This window comes from Nuphar pumila, chromosome 3 (genome assembly GCF_984573655.1).
Source record: "Nuphar pumila chromosome 3, dmNupPumi1.hap1.1, whole genome shotgun sequence".
Classification (NCBI taxonomy): domain Eukaryota; kingdom Viridiplantae; phylum Streptophyta; class Magnoliopsida; order Nymphaeales; family Nymphaeaceae; genus Nuphar; species Nuphar pumila.
In genome coordinates, this window is record NC_143251.1 from 125,563,622 (window position 1) to 125,585,836 (window position 22,215).

Sequence of the window (22,215 nt, forward strand, 5' to 3'; positions counted from 1 at the left end):
AATCAACATAAAATTCTTAATAAAAAGAGAAAGGGGAGAGAGAGAGAGACTCACATGACCTTAGGTGGTGAGACAGATAGTTCAAACCCCTCTCGTCTCATGTTCTCAATCAAGATACCTGTGTTGAATTTGATAACAGTTACATGTATGCTAGCTAACTTACAAAATACAAGAGCTAAAATCACAAAACTAGCAATTGTTATCCAAGATGCAAAAGGATGTACCAAAGGAACTTGTAAATTCAATGGAATTTACTCAAAAAATATAAAAAGAGAATTTTAAAGCACACACCAAGTTGGAGCTCGCCCCTCCCTTGAACTTCATAAGTTTCAGAGGAAATGCATGACAGCACATTTATGGCAAGATTAGTTTCTGCCTCAGCCATCAACCGTTCACCAATTTTTGCTCCAGTCAACTGTACAACATATACAATTAAATGCCAAAAAAGGAAAAAGAAATAAAATCATATAGTAAAAGGAAAAGAACAAAAATAGCCATAAAGTTTCAAACGGACTATGATTTAATGCAAAGAAAATATAGCCGTCAATGGACAAATAACTGGTAAAATTTCATTACTGATGCAACATTTCTTCCATAATTATTGAACTCCTCAGGGGCATCTCAAAAAACAAAACACTCAATATGAAAGTTCCTAGGTCCACTCAACATCTCAACAGTTACATGAACCAAACTTTCATTCTAAGATAGGATGTTATCCTTTAGAACGGAACAAACATATATAATAGTTATGTTAAGAGTCGGTAGAAGGCTAGAAGCAGAAAGCAGATATATGGTTATAAATATAGATAGTCAAAGCATAAATTCAAGATTCAAGTTACCTGTTGTTCCAAAATAATGAATTCTACCTTTCCATGTTCAATCTTTCAAACAAGCTAACTAACTCATCAGCAGTTCATGCTGGAACAAGCCATTCAAAAACTACAATAAACCTAATTCGTGAATGAACAGCACAAAGAATAAAATAAGCTGCTCACTATACTGTCAAGCAAGTGAAAAATTGACAAGATTTTTCCAACCATTTATCAACTATAAGACTTTTAACATGTTTGCATTCCGGGAAAAAAGGAAAAGAACATACAGAATCCAGTAGGTATAAGTGTTATACCATAACATGGGGACTGCCACACAAACACTGACAGCTCAAATGAAGAAACCAATAAAATATAAAGAAAAGACGTAGCATTCATACAAACATATTGTGCATACTAAATGTTACATAATATGTCTATCCACAGCAACACAGAAGCACCCAGGAGTACTAGTGTCAACAAAGGTATGCTGGACATTATGTAGTACACATGTACAGTACTCTCTCTCTCTCTCTCTCTCTCTCTCTCTCTCTCTATATATATATATATATATATATATATATATATATATATATATATATATATATATATATATATAAACGCACACACATGCACACCATACAAGAATGAGTAAAAACAACTCTTTATGCACCTTAAAATGGATCAGAACAGCTAACAGGTTGGGTCTGGAATCTGGATCAGGTCAGATTCAAAACTGGTCTGACCATAACCAATGAAGTACCAATATCAGTACCCGCTTTGACATGGGTACAGCATCCTTATTGAAGTAATCCATGATACACAGCTTGAAGGCAATAAAAGGCAAAATAGCTCAACAATTTCTTATTATCAGACAACAAAAGAAATACTATCTTTAGAGTTAAGAGATCAGTACAGCCAACAAACTTAGAAAGTGGTAATTTTGATAATGGTCGATGAAAGATCACTTAATAAAATAGAAACAATATGGCATATATATATATATATATATGTATATATATATATATATATATATATATTGTTGGATGACCTTGAGAATCAGTATGCTCCTAAGCCTTAGCATAGCTTAAAAATTTTTTGATATAACTTCTAATATAGACAGAATGATAATCGAGAACTCCGTTTGAATTAATTTAAAATGAACAAAGGTATGTAGGAACTAAATGTTAAAATATATGTATATATATATTTATATATATTATGTAATAAACTGTTTTGTAATAGGTAATTTCTTTTGGGGGCATTTTTTGTCTTTTTCTTTCGTTGTGATTAGTACTGTCCATTAAGGACAGTTTGTGTATTTTTCTTTATTTCTTATTTTTTGTCTTTTTAAAATCATGAAGGGGCTCTTTGGTCCTTTTGTCCCAAAGAGCTGTTAAGAGTCCCAACGGTCATAAATATGACAGTTGGGAGCTCCCAACAGCTCTATTTTGGGAGCTCCCTTCTCTTGTATGCTATAAATAGGGGACTCTTTGACCCTATTTCTTAATGCTTCTCTTAAGCATTTAATGTGCAATCAAAGATATATTTTTTATGTTGGTTGTGTTGATCTTCTTGACTCTTTGAAGCCTTGTATGCACTTTGCGCTTGTGTATTATCCCATATTGGGCTTGTAATAGTGCATGGGAACTTGGTTTTGTATTTTCACATACTTCATTACATGTTATCAGAGCCAAAGCGCTCTTTAACTTGTGAAAAGTGGCCATCAAGTGTTCGTGTGCTCGTGGTGATTAAGGTGATTCAAGGAGAGATAATCTTCCATAGTTACTTCTTTATCTCCCTCTTCTTTCTCACATTCAATAATAGAGCATGATTCCAAGATAGAGCTCCCCTTCAAACTAAATGGTACAAACCAGAGTTACCAGAAATGCCTAGCCTATTGGGGAAGCGCGCTTCCCCGAAGCGCGTTTAGGAAGCGTGAAACGTCGCGCTTCCGAAACATGCTGGGAGGTGCCAAGTTTTTTTGGGAAGTGTGTTTCCCTTTTATGGGAAATGCGCTTCCCTTTTATAGGAAAGACGCTTCCCATTTATGGGAAGCTGGGAAGCACGCTTCCCCCATGCTTTCCCCCGCACTTCCTCCCTTTTTATTTTTATTTTTATTTTTATTTTTATTTTTTCTCTTTTTTTGCTTCTCCCTCGCTTCCTAGATCGCTTCCGGTTCACTTCCTAGGTCACTTCCGAGATGATTCTTGATTCGCATTAAAGTCATCCCACGTTTTCCGCTTCCTAAAATTTTGAAAGTCCCTCGCTTCCAGTATCGCTTCCTGCTCCCACTTTCTCGACTAGCAACCATGGTACAAACTATATGATGTGGGCTTTCGCCATGAAGAATAATCTTAAAAGAAATAAGCTTTGGGAATACCTATGTCACATGGGTGCGGGTGCGGGGATTCGGCACTTCCAAAAAACCCGGGTGCGGGGGTGCGGCAGGGGCAAAAATGTAAATATATATATATATATGTATAGAAGGGGGTCCGGGGGTTCCCCCGGCGCGGGTCGGGGGTCTAGTTTTTTTTTGTTGGTGTGTTTGTTTCAAGACTTGTTACCCACGTTCTGCTTGTTGTGTACTTTGGCGCAACGGGACAAAATTGATGAACCGAAAGGATTGGCAATCTGATCGACCCAGCCTGCTGCGTTCTGCTGATTGTCATGATTCAATCATGTCTGAAACTCCCTGGTCTTCACGAAAAAAAAATATAAGCGAAAGGTTTGATGTGGTTTGTTGGAGAGAGAGTCTTCACGAGGCCTACGGCTCCACCGCCACTGTCACGCCATTGCCTAGGGTTCAAATTTCATTTTATATACAGTTGTACACAGATGACCGCTAAAAGAAATTTATTGGATTTGACATGTGGAAAAGAGAGGTCTACACAAGGCTACGGCTAGAGCACCCATCTAGTCAGGAGAAAAGTGAATACTAATAGCCACCAAGGTTACCACCACCATTATCATTTATTATGGAGAGAGAAAATCCTTGACGAAGAAGGATCTGGATGGTTGAAGGATAAAGACTTCAAAAGGCTCTTGAAATTTGGTTTTAATTTTTGAGGAAGATGGATCATCATTTTCAAGTTAACAGTATGTTTTCCAACGCTGCGAATTAATTATTTAGAGGCATGAAAAAGCTCGTCAGATGTTGTGGACACAAGTGCCCTTTTATAAAACAAGAGCAGCAGCAGCAAGCAAGCAAGCATCCACGCTTCGGTTGTTCCGTCCTTTCATTCTCTCATCACTACCTGGAGGGATCCAGCAAGGGGTGGGAAGAGGTGAAGAATCTAGAAGTCCTCGTCAGGGAATAGGCAACTCTAAAGAGACAAAAGTTGGCAAGGCCAAAATCAAAATCCAGCAAGGGGTGGGTCCCGCTGCGCGGTCAGCTGTCAGCAGAATTTTTTTTTTTAAATTCCGCAGCCCATTTCATAGGGCAAAATTTTAAAAAAAAAATCCAAAAAAATGGACTGAAATGACCCTAGGTGCGGTCAACGCACCCAGGGTCGGGTTGACCACACCCGGTGCCGCACCCGCGTCGAGTCGCGTCGACGTGGGTGTGGTACCCTGCTAGCTGAATCCCTGTGATATAGGGGAATATGTGATGGGCACTATTCCCGAACCTCAACTTCTGCTCACCAATAAAGGAGAACAAGTTAAAATTCTCAAAGATGATTGTGCCAAAGTCATTAGTGATTATCAATCCAAAGTAAAGGATTGGGAAAGCCACCATGCAAAAATCATTGCATGGTTTATAAACAATGTTACATTTTTATGTCAACATTGCTAAGTTTAAAAGGGCAAATGAAGCATGGTCATTTATGAAGGGTATGTATATTAAAAAAGATACTGCAAGGTAATATTTTTTGCAAGAAAAAATTATAACTACCAAGCAAGAGGACATGAGTGTCTGTAACTTTTTTAGTGACCTATCCCCTCTATGGGAGGAGTTGGCACTTTTGGAGCCTAAATAGGTTGTCATTAAAAATGTGGAACTTAGGCGTCAACAAATGAAAAGAGAGCAATTCTTCCAATTCTTGTATAGTCTTCACCCCAAATATGAGCAAGTGAAATCTTTCCTTCCCTACAGATCGACTCCTCTTCCCCTAGAGGATGCAGTTGCCGAAATATGCCAAGAAGAAACTCGTCTTAGCATGTCTAAAAGAGGATAAAATAAAGTATTGGTGGTATCTAAGTCCAGCAACCATGTGAAGTCTTATAAGCCTCCACACTTAACTATAATAATAACTTTAGTGGTAGAAAAGTTATTTGCCACTATTATAATGAGTCGAGACATATAAGGCCTAATTGTCTTAAGCTCAATGGTAATTTCAAGAACAAGGTGGCTTCGATTGAAGAATCCATACACAAGAGGGAAGAGATAAGCAAAATATGAGGAGACTTTAAAGACATATTTTTTCTTTCACAACTATCGAAGGCACTTCAACAAATACTCAAATCATCATCTACATTCAGGACCGTTATTTCCTGTTTTTCTCCTCCAGGTATGTGTACTTGGATTCTTGATTCAGAAGTCTCTTTTCATATGACTCCCCATCTCCTCATAAGAACTCTAAAAATTGAAATCATTGGGACTTTAAATTCAAATTCCTCTAAAAAATCTCTTGTTTCAAAAATAAGAGTTGTTCCTAAACTTAATTTAAATATTTTTTTTGTTTCTCAAATATCTGATTATAGATGTAAAATATCTTTCTGATCAAAAGACTGCATCGTGCAGGATCTCCAGTCCGGGAAATGGATTGGGCAAGGAACTAGAAGAGGAGATCTTTATTACAGATATTTTTTGTCTATTCCCTCTAAATAATTTTGTAATTATGTCCAAGAAAACAATATTGAAATATGGCATAAAAGACTTGGACATCCTAGCTTTTTCAAGACGTATCTATTCCCATTTGTGGAGACTTGTTTGACTAAAAAAGATATTACTTGTAAAGATTGTATCTTTGAAAAAATGAAACATATTCCCTTTTCTCAAAGAACTTTTATTTCAAAAAGACCTTTTGAGTTGGTGCATTCGGATGTATGAGGACTTTCTTCGGTCATATCAAAAGGTGGTTACTGTTATTATGTTGTTTTCATTGATGACTTCACAAGATATGCATGAGTCTACTTCCTTAATTTAAAATCAAATATTTTTTCCTTCTTTGAAGAATTTTATATGATGGTCAAAAATCAATTTCAAAGTAATATTTATATCCTTAGATCCGACTCAGGTGGGAAATACATGTCAAATGAGTTTCAAAATTATTTAAAGAAAAATGGTATTTGTCATCAAAGGTCGTATCCTAGACTCCTCAACAAAATGGGCTAGCGAAAAGAAAGCATAGGCATATCATGGAAACTGCTAGAACCTTACTTGTTTATAAAAATGATCCTAAAAGGTTTTGGGCCGAAGCCGTTTTAGTATCAACATATTTAATAAATAGAATGCCTTCGATTTTGCAAAATACTTCTCTATTTGAAAAATTATTCAAAATGCCACCCGATTTCAAAAGATTACATATTTTTTTGTAGTAAATGCTTTGTTCTTTCTCACAAGAATGATAAATTATCTCCAAAGGCAATTGAATGTCTTTATGGGATATGGAAAAACGAAAAAAAGATATAGATGTTTTGATTCTAAGAATAACAAAATTTATTTGTCTAAGGATGTGAATTTCTGAGAAAAAGAAAATGTTTTGATAAAGAAAGTAACAAAGAAGAAGTAGACTATGATTTCTTGTTTGATTTATTGCCAAGGCATGAAATTGATTCTCATGAATCAAATGCTTGTGAATTAAGTCATGATATCTCGTTGAATGATAATGATATTTCCTTATATGATCAAAATCCTGATGATGGTAATTTGGAATTATTCCACGATAATGATAATTTAGTTGAGAACCCTTCTTAAAATATTCAAGTTTATAGCCTGCATAATCAAGAAAACCAAGCAAATGCTTATGAGAGATATTCTCAAGACCTTTCATTAAATGAAACTCCTAGTCAAGATTTGTCAAATAGGGACATCACACTTAGGAAATCCGATAGAACTTCCATTCCACCTAAAAGGTTTGTATCCTACTGTAAAACCTGTTAAAAAATTTAAGTTTGGATCCAGGTTGGATCCGACCGGATCCAGACCTAGGCACCACCGCATGCTTACGCAGAAAAATAGGAACCTCTCTCTCTCTCTCTCTCTCTCTCTCTCTCTCTCTCTCTCTCTCTCTCTCTCTCTATCTATCTATCTATCTCTATCTATCTATCTATCTATCTATCTATCTATCTATCTATCTATCTATCTATCTATCTATCTATCTCCTCATTGTTCTCTCCCCTCCCGCTCTCCATATCTATCCCCGACCTCGAGCTCCCCCTCTCCCCGGCGCCTTCGCCGGCGACACCCAGCAGGCCTCCTCTCAAGTGAGCTCTCAGCTCTCTCTCTTCTCTCTCTGTTCTCCGATGGGGGCGCTGGCACTCCTGCCTCACCCCCTCTCTCGGTCTGCAGCGCCCCCTCCCTGCACTCTTTCCACCCCCCTCTCTCTTTGACCTTTTAGCAGAGGAGGGGCGCCGCCACTCCCTGCTCTCCCTTTTTCCACCAGGCAAGGGGGGGAACGCCCCTTGCCTTCTTCATTTTCGGCCAGCAGGCAAGGGGTGACGCCCCCTGCCTCCTCCCTTTCATGCCTAAGGGCAGGGGCCCAGACCCTGCCCCCTTCCTCTTTTCTGTCAAACCGACGAGCAGAGGGGCAGCCCCTGCCCCTCTCTTCTTTTTTTGCCTTGCCCTCCGTTTTTCGGGTTCGGCCCCTCGCAAGTATCAACACTTTGTATTTATGAGGAACGCCCTTGTGCCATTTACGCAGTACAACGAACCTTTTAATGCACCTCATCGACGCAACAGACTCTACACGCGCACCGAGGCACGAGCCACTAATCACCTATGCTCAAAAACATCAGCATAGCCGACATTCTCCGAGGTAGGAAAAAGTTGCACGAAGAACAAAGAAAGGACAATGCTAAAACTTGTAAATATATATATATATATATATATATGTACACTTTTAACTCAAGGATATAGTTTTGCGATCCTTGTCTTTTTTTCTTTATGTCATTTACTTTGTCATCGCGCTTTTATGTGCACAGGCTTCTGCTTATGCATTTATTTAGCTCGATATGTGGTTTCACATATTGAGCATTGTTTTATGTCATTTACTTTGTCATCGGGCTTTTTCGTGCACAGGCTTCTGCTTACGCATTTATTTAGCTCGATATGTGGTTTCACGTATCGAGCATTGCTTTATGTCATTTACTTTGTCGTTGCGCTTTTACGTACGTAGGCTTCTGCTTACGCATTTATTTAGCTCGATATGTGGTTTCACATATCGAGCACTGTTTTATGCCATTTACTTTGCCACCATGCTTTTACGTGCACAGGCTTCTGCTTACGCATTTATTTAGCTCGATATATGGTTTCACGTATGGAGCATTGCTTTATGTCATTTACTTTGCCGCCGCGCTTTTACGTGCACAAGCTTCTGCTTACGCATTTATTTAGCTCAATATGTGGTTTAACATATCGAACACAGCTTTATGTCATTTACTTTGCCACCGCGTTTTTTCGTGCATAGGCTTCTGCTTATGCATTTATTTAGCTCGATATGTGGTTTCACGTATCGAGCATTGCTTTATGTCATTTATTTTACCGCCGTACTTTTATGTGCACAAGCTTCTGCTTATACATTTATTTAGCTCGATATGTGGTTTCACGTATCGAGCATTGTTTTATGTCATTTACTTTGCCGCCGCACTTTTACGCATACAGGCTACTACTTACGCATTTATTTAGCCAAAGTACGGTTTTGTACCTCGTGCAATGCTTATGCATTTATTTAGCTAGGGTACGGTTTTGTACTTCGTGCACTGCTTACACATTTATTTAGCTCGATGTGCGGTTTCGCACATCGAGCATTGCTTTATACTTTGTCGTTACGCTGAAATGTGCACAAGCCTGCATTATGTAATATATATATATATATATATATATTATTCATACATAGATGCAACCGTGCAAGACACGCAAACACGTATTCTATCCAACCCTGTATTATGCTTGTGCTTTTACAAAAGACATGGATTTACGCATGGGCGCAAAAACGTTAAAGAAAAAGGGTTTTCTTGCAAGAATCCAGTATTCCAAAAATGCATAATTTTGAAAAGCAAGCTTCGAATACTTGGGGGTTGCCTAATTGCAACTAAGTTTTTCCCAAAGCGGCATGATAGAAGAAAATGTTTTAACTTCGGTTTAATATCTGATATGACCCGGATATCCCCAGATGGGAGTATGGGAATGTGTTTGTTTAGGGTTTCTCCTGAGAAACCCATACCCCTTTTATCGTAAACAGTATCGCTAAACATGGGCAGCATGTTAATACTACGATAAATTGATGAGAGATCCATGGTGATCTCGTATCATGCAAATTGCACAATGCTATACGAGTGGTTTAAAGGACCAAATCATGTCAAACTAAACTAAATAGTTGCATCGTTTCTTTTACGAAACAATGGAGTTGGGGTTTCTTCTGAGAAACCAATACCCCTCTCATCGTAGGGGTACTTTTAGACATGCACGGCATGTTAGTACTACGATGATTGGATGAGAGATTTTTGGTAACCTCGAAGCGTGCAAATGGCACATTGTTGAAATCACATAAATGGTGATGATCGCCTTCACAGGCAAGATACTCGAGTTGGTTTGAAAGACCAGAGCATATAGAAAGAATCTTCAGTTAAATAAAACATGACGTACTCATTTGCCTCTTTGTTTCCGTTAAAAGAGAGGATGGGATGATACAAAACTCCGATAGACAGGTTGTTAAGAACCACCCCTCAGGCAAATGACTCGGTGTCCCCAGTCATCGAAGTTAGGGGACGGGACTACCAAAAATTATCCTAGGTAGTAGATCCCACGGACTTCTGTAGAAATTGGATGCATCCTTGCCACGAATGCCTTTAGGAAATCCTCTCTCGATCACTGACCGTCTCCTTAGGAGCGGACTCAACTAGTTCCTCAGGTTCTCAAAAATACAAAGAATAATAGACCCCTGGAAAAAACTCAATTGTTTCTACGTTTCTCCTGTGTGTACCCTCAAGACAGTTAATATCGAAACAAAGTCATTTTATTCATTTATTTCAACTGCTTGTCATGTATAGAATTTTGTATGCAAATCATGTATTTAGTCATATATGAAATCAAGCATGTGTTAGTACTGTCCTTTTTCTACTATACTTGTGCACCTACCAGTTTTTCATAAAACTAACACATCTTATGGGTACAGGCGATGATTAAGTATGAGCAACAGGCGATGGCGCGATTGCAAGATGGCATCAAGATCCCACTGTTTCTTCTGACATTCCGCATCCTGGATACATCTTTTGGTTTAAAATTTTGTATAAGGATTTCTTCAGGAAATCTCATTTTGTATAAACTTGAAGTTGTCTTTTAATGCATATGGTTTTAAATATTGTTTTGAAGATGCAAATCTATTGTGAAATGGAAGCTTTACGGTAATACGCCCAAGGTTTCTCGACTTGTCATTTCAAAAATCGTTTTCGTTGTTTTGCTAAAACAAAAACTCTGAAAAATAAAGGATTTTCTAGTTCCTTCAAATTCTTCTAAAAGTTTACAAGTTTGAAATTTTGGAGTGTTACACCTACGAATCCTTCTTACCAAACTACAAGACATGTATTCTAACTATTCATTTGTATCATGAACCCTCTCATTATAGTGAAGCCAAAGATTGTCCTCATTAGATTGAAACTATGAATCTAGAGTTTGAAGCACTTCGTAGGGTCCATACTTGAGAGATAGTAAGTTTACCTTTACGAAAGAAATCTATAGAATGCAGATGGATCTTTAAAGTTAAAACTAAAAGTGATGGAACCTTAGAATGATAAAAAACTAAGTTAGTTGTCAAATGATAGTTACAACAATATGGAATTGACTATGAAAAAACTTTTGCCTATGTAGCGAAGATGACTACAGTTAGAACTCTCATAGTTGTTGCTTCCACCCAAAAGTGGATGTAAAAAATGCATTTCTCAATGGTGATCTTAGTGAGGAAGTCTACATGGATCCTTTGTCAGGTTTTAAGATTGAACAAGGAAAATTTTAAAATTAAAAAAGGCTTTATATGGTATTAAACAACCTCTTAAGGCTCGGTATGACTGATTTAGTACTGTTATATTAAAATTGGGTTTTCGATCATGTTAAATTGACACTACTCTCTTTGTTAAGAATGCAGGTACAAATATTGTGATATTGTTGTTATATGTTAACGATATGATAATTACAGGAAGTCATAAAAAGGGAGTTAGTGAAATTAAATATGTTTTAAAAGAAAATTTTGATAGCCTAACATGGGTTTCTTGAGATATTTTTTAGGTATTAAGGTTGACTATTCTCCTAGAGGATATATCTTATCATAAATGAAGTTGGCATCTGACATATGTGTTAAGCCAGGTATTTCTCATGACAAGGTGGAGACTCCTAAGGTTGTCAATGCAAAATTAAGATTTGAAGATAGGACTCTATTTGAAGATCCTACATCGTATAGACAGTTCATTGGATTTCTCACCTACTTGTTTATTACTAGATCCGACATAGCCCATGCAGATAAAGTAGTCAACCAATTCCAGAATGCATCAACAACTGTGCACATTGTTAGAAAGTGACTTGAAATACCTTGGGTTCAATAATGAACCCATACTTATGCACGTAAAGTGCAAATATACCCATTAAAGGGAAACAACACACGCACATAATGTGCCAATACATAAAACCCATAAAAAGGGAAAAATATGACTTAAAGTCATAAGTTACATATCATTGAAGAATAATGGAGAAGGGGTGAAAACCCCATTACAATGGAGCATAAGCTCCCTCAAGAATTACAAAATACAAAGGGGAGAACCCCTATTTATAAGCATAAGAAGGAGCCACAAAGGGGGCTCCCAAGAGAGTCGTTGGGAGCCCCCAACGGTCACATATGTGACCGTTGGAGGCTCCCCAACGACTCTTTGGGGAGCCTCCCTATGTGGCGCAAAAGCCAAAAAATAAAAAAGGGAAAAAGAAGAAAAATAAAGAAGAAAAATAAAAATAAAAAATAAAAATTACAAGCATTATTCCAAAATGGAATATGCGTAAAACAGGAATTTACAGAAATACCCTTTTGGGTGAAATAAAGTATATATATTTATATTCATATATATATAGATATATATATACATATATATATATATATATGAATATAAATATATACGAGATTACAAATGTCGATAATACACATATTTTAACATCCCCCCTCAAACTTTGCGGGGACAAACCCGAAAGTTTGGAAAAACATTTCTTCAAAACAGAGGGAAGTCTTGAAACAAAGTCCAATTCTTCAAAAAATCTTTAAGGAAAAAGCTCCATCTTCATGACAGTTGAGCTAGGTCTTCAAATCCAATTCACCATCGATCGAATCCATGATGTACCTAATGTTCCACATCTTAGCGATCCTGTAGAAAAACAACAAAGAAACAAGTAAAACATATCTTTGCACTTTTACTCAAATGGAACATTTCTAACTAGCATAATTATGGATGACACATGTTAGAAGTTATGCAAATTATGCAGAAATGACACCAAAGTTTCAAAATCATGTTAAAACAAAATGAGCGGAAGCAAATTATGCAGAAATAAATTGCAAGAATGCATAATGCATTCATAAGGTCCAACGTTGGACAAATATAACCCCATAATGGGGAATAACAAAATGTTCCACTAAGGGACACCACAATAAGCCTACGAAGAGGCATGATATACATAAACATTATTAAATGAGGGCCCAAAAAGGCCATAAAGAGCATATGCATATACTTATCATGAAATAAATTAATACTCAAAGAACTCATTAATGAACATGCTTCAAACATGTAATGAAGTGCCAAACAAGAGAAACAAAGTCTCCAAGCATACTTTAGGCAAAATAAACCCAAGAGTTCACAAGGTTTTAAAATCATTTATGAAAGACATACTTAATACACATTTTGCATATAAGGGTGGCAAAAACCATAAGCACTTAATATATAGATTAAATGCTAAGAAATCAACTTGATATGCATATCAAAAATATGATTTGCTTGAAAAACACAAGTCATGAATGAAATTTTGCCAATTTCAACAATAGTTTATCCATTACAAACATCTTCCTCATTAGTCCTCCAAAACCCATAAATCAAGTGTATAAGCTACTAGATCAAGAATATAAAGCCATTAAAGGCCAAGGACACACACAAAGGTGTGTAAAAGAACCTCTTGTCTACATATAATAATACTTGAAATAAGTGCATCTACGATAAGAACAAGAGAATACATGCCAACATGGACTAAAAAGTATCTCTTGTCTACGTAAAAAATACACTTAAAACCAAGTATGTTCAGCTACTAGAACAAGAGTAATAAGCCAATCATGGGCTAAAACACAATGCATATCTTGTCTACATAAGATGGCACTTGAAATGAGTGAAATAAGCCAACCATGGGCATACATCTAAGCGACTAGAACAAGGACACAAACGCCAACATGGACTAAGACCACACACGATGGTGTGCATCAACGTGTCTTGTCTACATATGATAACACTCAAGACAAGTGTGTTCAGCTACTAGACCAAGAGAGCAAAAGCCAACAAAGGGCTAAAAACACACGAAGGTGTAATAAAATTCTTGTCTACATATGATGACACTTAGATAATGGGCATAAAAGGAAAGGACTTTTGAGGCAATAAAGATTGTAATGACAACATATAAATAAAACCTCGAATGAAACAATATTCCTTTTAAAAAAAAAGAATACTCATAACAATAACATTTTGGAATAAATGCATGTAAAAAGTATCTTCAACAAGATACTACAATCGATAAAATAATATTCTTGAGAGCAAATGTGTGAACATACACACACCAAGAACACTTGTGAAAAAACACAAGAACACATGTGCACAACAAGCACAACATACGGAATCACAAATGTGCAAGTGCACTCATAAGATTCTTAAACAAATAAAAGGTTGGGCTATAATCCCAAAACACCTTGATTTTAAATATACCTTAAAAACATTTAAGGTTTCAAACACCATATGTCCATCACATTTACATAGATGCATCCATAATATCAATGGCCACAAGAGAAAAAATGAGTGACACACTCAGAATTAGAGATCAAATAACAAATCATTTTAGAGTCCCAAGGTGCCCATAACTCACCTCAACAACCATCTATAATATGGAAGGTGGACAATCTAAAATGATACAACACGAGGTGCCCATAACTCACCTCGACAAACATCTCTAATATGACAATAATAAGGCCAAATAAACGATGCATTAAATAACATGTGATGGACAAATATAAATGCCACAAAGGGGCAATAAACACATAAGGAATCATTTTCCAAAAAGTTTTTACAAAGAGGACCGATTAACAAATTGAATCAAAGGTCCAATATAATCCATCAAAAACAATTTTGCATAAACACGAATTATGCCTAATCTTTAAAAGAAGTCTTGTATCAAAAAGACCACAACATAAAGAATTCATCAAGACAATCAAGCTTTTAATCAAAGAAATCATAAGAACCGTAATGGTTCACAAAGAAGGCTTTAACACAATACTCAAGGAAAAAGTACTTGAAAATTTATAGATTTGGGATTAAATCCCATACAACAAGTTTTAAATATTCTTTGATTGAGATGAGATATGCGGAAACGTACAAAGTGCTATAAGCACTTACAATGATTTAAAAAGGACTCAATATCTAAATTCATTATGTTTTTCACAATAAGAAATGTGCATAAAGGCTCCAGAATGCAAAAATGTCTACGAAGAGACAATACACATGTAAGCACACAAGGCTTTATAAAAGATGTGCACGAAAGCACTCATACAATACTTGAACAAATACACACCAAGGTGTCAACAAACATGCACTAAGGCATGTATATCATAAAAAAGAGGGAATGCATACAAGCGCAAATATTTTGAGAAGCAAATGTGCACAAAATACAAAAATACACAAAAGTGAGCAAGTATGCACTTTATAAAAAGAGCAATACTTGAAATTCTCAAGTTTTAATTATGTAATTACATGCTTGACAAGTGCAATTGAGGACAACTAAAACTATATTATGGCCAATGTAGGCATTTTTAAAGATATTATTAAGAGATTTCGAAACCTTATGAAAAATACAAACCAACAAGTTTATAAGGATGAAAAATGAAATCATTTATACCAAAAAAGGATGCAATAGATGAACTATGCATTCTATGTGGGAAATTCCCTTTTAAAAACAATCTTTCCTAATGGTTTATCATAAATAATTTTTCAAAAAAGAAACATTGAAAAACTTTTTAGGATTTCTTATAAGTTATCATTAACAAGAACTACTTTAGGATTCAACAAAGATTTTAGATGTGAGAGATTCTCATATAATGATTATATCAAATTTTTCAAAAATGCACTAAAATCCATAATCAAGAGAGGAACTCAAATCAAATTAGGGTTCATATGAGAGTTAAGAAATTTTAAGCAAAGATCATTTTTTTTTTTGGCAAGAGATCATATATAATTTTAAAAGTTAACTTATAGGTCAATCATGAAATACTTATTTAAGAACTATAAATCTCACATAATTGAAGGTAATTTTTAAAAACATAAATTACTATTATATGCTATGAGTAGTTCGATAAATAGACACGAATTTTATATTTGGACAACAAACGATTTCACCAAATTTAGAAGGAGATATTTTCAAAATATATGAGCACACGAAATGTGAAAAGAAATAATTCAACTATCATGACCATCAAACGAACAAACTATATGCAAGAAACATACTTTCAAATGCATAATACTTTTTGAGAAAAGGGATACATACCGAATAACTTCAAAAGCATAATACTTTAGGAAGAGCAATGAATACTTCACCATTTCTTGAGCGACACGCTTTCCGTTGCACCAAGAGACAACCCCATCGTAACCTTGCTTTGATACCATGTTAGAAAGTGACTTGAAATACCTTGGGTTCAATAATGAACCCATACTTATGCACGTAAAGTGCAAATATACCCATTAAAGGGAAACAACACACGCACATAATGTGCCAATACATAAAACCCATAAAAAGGGAAAAATATGACTTAAAGTCATAAGTTACATATCATTGAAGAATAATGGAGAAGGGGTGAAAACCCCATTACAATGGAGCATAAGCTCCCTCAAGAATTACAAAATACAAAGGGGAGAACCCCTATTTATAAGCATAAGAAGGAGCCACAAAGGGGGCTCCCAAGAGAGTCGTTGGGAGCCCCCAACGGTCACATATGTGACCGTTGGAGGCTCCCCAACGACTCTTTGGGGAGCCTCCCTATGTGGCGCAAAAGCCAAAAAATAAAAAAGGGAAAAAGAAGAAAAATAAAAATAAAAAATAAAAATTACAAGCATTATTCCAAAATGGAATATGCGTAAAACAGGAATTTACAGAAATACCCTTTTGGGTGAAATAAAGTATATATATTTATATTCATATATATATAGATATATATATACATATATATATATGAATATAAATATATACGAGATTACAAATGTCGATAATACACATATTTTAACAACAATATTAAGGATTATTTTATACATTAAGAACTCAATAAGGGTTTTTGTTATCCTTATCATCCTCTTTAAATTTGCTTGCTTATACTGATGTTGATTGAGGAGGAAATCCTCATGATAGAATCTCAACAACTGTGTTTTGTGTTTTCTTAGAAGATTTTATAATTTCGTGGAGGTGCAAGAAGCTGCAAAAAATAGCTTTGTCCTCAACTGAAGTTGAATATTGTGTGATGGCTACGACAACAATAGAGCTTGTGTGGCTAAGAAGTCTTCCCAAAGACATAGGAGTGATCATCTCAAATGCTGTTATAATAAGAGTACAATCTACATTGCGAGCAACCACACCTTCCATGAACGAACCAAATGCATTAAGATGGATTGTCACTATATACGCGATGAATATCTGAGAGGAACTATTGAGTTGTCGTATGTTACATCGAAGTACCAGCTTGCAAATTTCTTCACTAAAGCTCGTGTTGCACCTTGGTTTATTTTCCTCCTTAACAAACTTTCGGTAATTTCATCATAAGTTTGAGGGGGGTGTTTATATATATATATATATATATATATATATATATATATATATATATATATATATATATATATATATATATATATATATATATATATATAATAAACTGTTTTGTAATAGGTAATACCTTTTAGGGGCATTTTCATCTTTTCTCTCCTTTTAATTAATACTGTCCACTAGGGATAGCTTTGTGTTTTTCTTTATTTCTTATGTTTTCTCTTTAAAAATCATGAAGAGGCGCTTTGGTCCTTTTGTCCCAAAGAGCTGTTGGGAGTCCCAACGGTCATAACTCTGCTTTGGGAGTTCCCTTATATATTTTTTATGTTGATTGTGTTGATCTTCTTGACTCTTTGAAGTCTTGTATGCACTTTGTGCTTGTGTAGTGCCTTAGTGCTTTGTGTATTATCCAATATTAGGCTTGTGCACTTTGTTTTGTATTTTCTCATACTTCTTTACACTAAATAGACATTTTGAATGCTCGATAAAGTTTCATTTTCATAAGAACTTTAATTTCCATTGAAAAAAGGGCTCCCATAACAGGATTGAATTCAAATGATTTTTAAGAAAATAATTTTGATATTAGTCAACAGAGATAGCTCTCTAAGAAAACCACTTACATGAGTTCCATCACGGCCTGCTAGCGGAGAATCATTGACACCAAATGTCATGGAAATTGTTGGAGGGTCCAACTCAACAGTAGGCAATGCAGTCATTACCTGGTAGACATTCAGAATCACAGATTAAAGTTAAACTACTAAGCAATAGACTTTTTTAATATTGCAGAGCTTGATCAGTTCACCAATTAAATAGCTGAATGTTGGCCCATCAATCTGCTATTCTTAAACAACCAAAGAACTTTCCATCAAGGGAATATAAACAAAAAAATTTAATTAACAGAAGGTGCCAACAAAACCAGCCAAGGGAGAGTGAGGGTGAAGTGAAACAGTAACTTGGAAGGTCAATGAACAACTTCCAAAAGCAATAAAGGTCTCCTTGTACCTATACATTTTTTTGCTTTGCAATGTTGAGTATTAAGATATTGCTCACTTCAACTCATTGATACCATATGCACATCTGCACCAGAGAGAGAGAGATCTAGGCACAAACCAACATAGGTGTGGACAGGTCACGGGCATGCCCACACACAAAAAATAAAAAATAAAAAAAATCCATTGTCATTCCAAACTTTCTCATCAAAGTTGTAACAGGTCTTCATCCAAGATGTGAAACCCATACTAGATTACAATCCTTAATTTTTTCTTTTTTATTGATACAACACCTAATTACTCTAGACATGTCAATTTTGAACATTATATTTCCTTTTTTTCAAGATTTAATAAATGTTTTGTTCTTGTGAAATCTTGAAAAATCTAAGTAAAAATAAAAAATTTATATATTTAAAAGAGAAGATTGAAAGTACCAAGAAAACATTGCCTAAATAATATTGTAATACTATGTCACATAGGTACATCCGTACAGATTCAGGTTCAGGTGCAGGTAAGGAGGGTAGGACACAGAAAATTCAAAAAATGCAGGTACGGGGACACACACACACACACAATATATATATATATATCCAGATTTACAAATAATGTTTTTAGCGACTCTCTCTCTCTCTCTCTCTCTCTCTCTCTCTCTCTCTCTCTCTCTCTCTCTCTCTCTCTCTCTCTCTCTCTCTCTCTCTCTCTTGGAAGGAGGAGGAGGAGAAGAAAAAGAAAAAGGAGGAAGAATAAGAAGAAAAGGAGGAGGTAGCTCCCAATCCTCTGTCTCTCCCCACTGCCTCCTCGTCCTTTTTTTCTTTTTTTCTTTCTTTCTTTCCCACTTCCTTCTTGCTCTTGCTCTTGCTCTCTTCTCTCCTTCCTCCTTCCTCCTTCCTCTTTTCTTTTCTCTCCTCTTTTTCTCCTCCTCCTCCTCCTTCCCTCAACCACTGGCAGCTAGTGGTGGAGAGTCTCGAGGTCATAAAAGGGGTTTGGCCCTGGTCAGGTCTGAATAGAAAAACAAAAAACACAGCAACAGGGTCAGTTACTGAGTTGGGTTTGACCCGACCCCAACTGACCCGTACCTGGTACGCCTGCAGTACCAGTACCCATGTCAACACGGGTATGGCCACTGGGTAGATGTATCCATGTGACATAGCTGCAATGTGATTGAAATAACTTAATTTTCTTTGTCAATTTTAACTTTTTTCTTACAACAATATTTTGATTTTTTTTTTAACTTTAAAATCAAAAGAAAGAAATAATCACAGTTAATTAAGTGTGATTGTCTCAAGTGGATTCCCCTAGAAACTCCCTATTCCTTTACCTATGTCACATAAGTGCGGATGCGGGTGCAAAGGGAGCGACACAACAGTTTCAAAAACTTGGGTGTGGGGCGTGTGTATATATATATAAGGGAAGGGTGTATTGTCGAACACCCTTCCCGTCCGACAATAGCGGATGCATTTGCGCAACCTTTTTGCGCAAAAACAGTGTGTGCCCTTGATCGCACGCGTGCGTCCGACGTCACGTCCGACGGGAAGGGCATCCACTGTTACACCCTCCCCTATATATATTGGTCTTGATATCAATCCTCATTGGACTATCTCTGGTAGTCCCCCACATCACCCCAAGAGAACACTAGCAAAAGGTGGAAATGAACCTTTCACAATCCAACAGCTACTTGTGTGAAAAACAAAAAATCACCATAACCCATAACAACATATAATTCTTGGGAACAAAAGAGAACACTAACATGGCGAGATATTTGCTGAAGTGCCCTATGGAACTGCTAAAAGCTAAACTAGTCAACAGCATAAAATAAACAACCAAAAAGATGCCAAATAGTGCACATCCTTAACTTGAAAATAAAATAGAAACTGTAAAATTACCCCAGTAAATTAAACCTGAAAGAGCCACTTCAGTAAATTAAATGAAGAAAGGTACCTATCTTAACTGTGTGAAAAGTGATTTTAGTCCATAAGCACGTACAACAATAAGATAATAGCAAAAAAGGCATAAACACCTCTCTATTGGAAAAAAAAAAGTCCTAACAGAAACGCATGAATGTACAACAATATCCTTCACAAGACAAATCTATATCACGATAAGCTATGATGCACTGGCTTGATGATAATCTGAATCCACATTCAAATTATAAACTATAGTATCAGGCAGTGGTTAATTGTGTTCATGAATGGTAGCACCAACAGTCCTAGTTGACTTTGAAAAAAACTGATCGCTGTTTTTATCCAATGTCATTGATCCAAATCTTGTATCACATTGAGTGTTGGAATTTTTCTTCCAATCCTACTCCAAGAAGTCAAGCATGATCGCAATGGTTGAAAATTGATACAAAACAATTATCATTAAAATGATCCCAATATTAAAATGTGGTGGTAAATGTAGCATGCTGTATTCAGAAAATAAGGAATGACATATATCAGCATGCAAGACAAAAAATCCAAATGCTTGAAATTTTCTTTAAGATTCAAAAGAACTAATAACAAGTTGCAAGAATTATGTACTAAAAAAAGTAAAAATACCTCCACCCTGGATACAGTGTGACCTATTGATGGACTTGTTAACCCAGCCAACGAAACAATGTCACCAGCTCCTGCACTGTTGACCAGCGCTAAGCTGGTACCCTTCTTTTTCATAAGTTTCAAAACCTATGAAAACATTTTATATTGATTAAGTGATGATGAAAAACACTTGTGCAGAAAAAATGACTCGTAAACAAGATAGAAAATATTCCTACAATACAATGAAAAGAAATTTAGCATTTTGGTAGCACAGATTATGACAAACCTTGCCTTCCTCGATTTTCTCAACCCCAACATCTGTTTTACGAATACCATGCACTCTATCACCTACACGAATAACTCCAGAAGAGATTCGGCCAGTCAATATTCGGCCAAGGTAAAAATCGCGCTCCATCATGGAAACCTGCAGGCAATAAACAAACACTAGCATTAAATGAAAAAGTAATATCATCCTTTCACAGAAGAAGATGTCTCAACTCTCTGAATACAAGGTTCGTAAGTTATAACAAATAAATAAATGCAAAATATGAATAATACATGTTAGATTCTCTATCTAATTGATGCATTTTTTTTGTCTAAAAAGAGAAACATGCAGCAAAGTTTGAATGAATGGTAGTGCAATATGGAGTTCATTTTCAGCACTTATGTAAAGGAAAGCAACTAACTCTACTGGGAGGAAAAAAAGAAAGGAAAACAAAAGAAAACTTAGTTGTCCAATTTTATAGAACTTAAAATAATTGAGTCATTTGCCAAGGATTGACTTATACATGCAGGGAAAAAATTGCACACAATGTGACTTGATAATGTAGCCAAAATCTTTGCCAAAAGCACAAAACTGAAACAGAATCTCGCTCAAGTTTACCATAAAACCTATTAGAAGCAAAGAATATTAGACTATTTTCATGTCGTACCAGCCGTTAGGAATTGCAAGCCCAGTGTAGGTTCATTTACAGATTTATGTATCTGTAACAGTGTGATGCCTTAAAAGTGGGTTTAGTTCAAGTAAAATCACCAATCTCAACACTAAATAAAATTGATGCAGGGGCAGTCTAGTGTGCTGGTTGCTTTATAAGAAAATTAAAATGAGATCAAGTTATTCATGTATATATATATTTTTTCTTTGATTTAGGGTGTACAATGTACATAAGCCATTTGTGAATATAAATCTTATATTATGAGCTTAACTTTGGCGACCTCAAATTTACTGTACTTTTTAGTAGCCTCCATTGATTTTCTAGGCTTATATTGAAATTTTTGATACAAATGTGATTGCCAGTCCTTTTAATGAAGACTGTGCATTAGATTACAAAGCTTCAACGTGTAGATAGGTTTTCAAAAGAACCTAAAAATCATTGGCCCAAAAAGCACAAAAATTTCACAATGAAAAAAAAAAAACAAATTTTGTATTAAAACAATCAGATGTAAAGCACGTTTATTACTAAACAAATCAATGCAAACACATGTATGGGGTTTGACTGACAAAATAGTACCTACAATCACGACATTCCAGTACCCTCGAGGGCACCAAAGATAAGACATGGGGTTTGACTGACTAAATGATACCTTTTTAAATTTAGCATAGAGAAACCACCACTAAGGTTAAGGTTTGGATGTCCTGCTACGAGCCAAGTGGT

The 22,215-nt window shown here is 35.8% G+C and overlaps 1 protein-coding gene across 1 annotated transcript in view; it reads right to left on the reverse strand.

Moving 5' to 3' along the window:
• The window catches only part of LOC149843646 (uncharacterized), a 78,105-nt gene that overhangs the window by 23,637 nt on the left and 32,253 nt on the right, over positions 1 to 22,215 (reverse strand). Inside the window, exons 6-10 of the mRNA XM_089999990.1 lie at positions 20,847 to 20,984; positions 20,582 to 20,707; positions 17,676 to 17,774; positions 292 to 415; positions 55 to 118 (exon numbers count right to left, since the gene is read on the reverse strand). Coding sequence (XP_089856116.1) covers positions 55 to 118; positions 292 to 415; positions 17,676 to 17,774; positions 20,582 to 20,707; positions 20,847 to 20,984 — 551 coding nt within the window. The remainder of the gene's footprint in view (positions 1 to 54; positions 119 to 291; positions 416 to 17,675; positions 17,775 to 20,581; positions 20,708 to 20,846; positions 20,985 to 22,215) is intronic.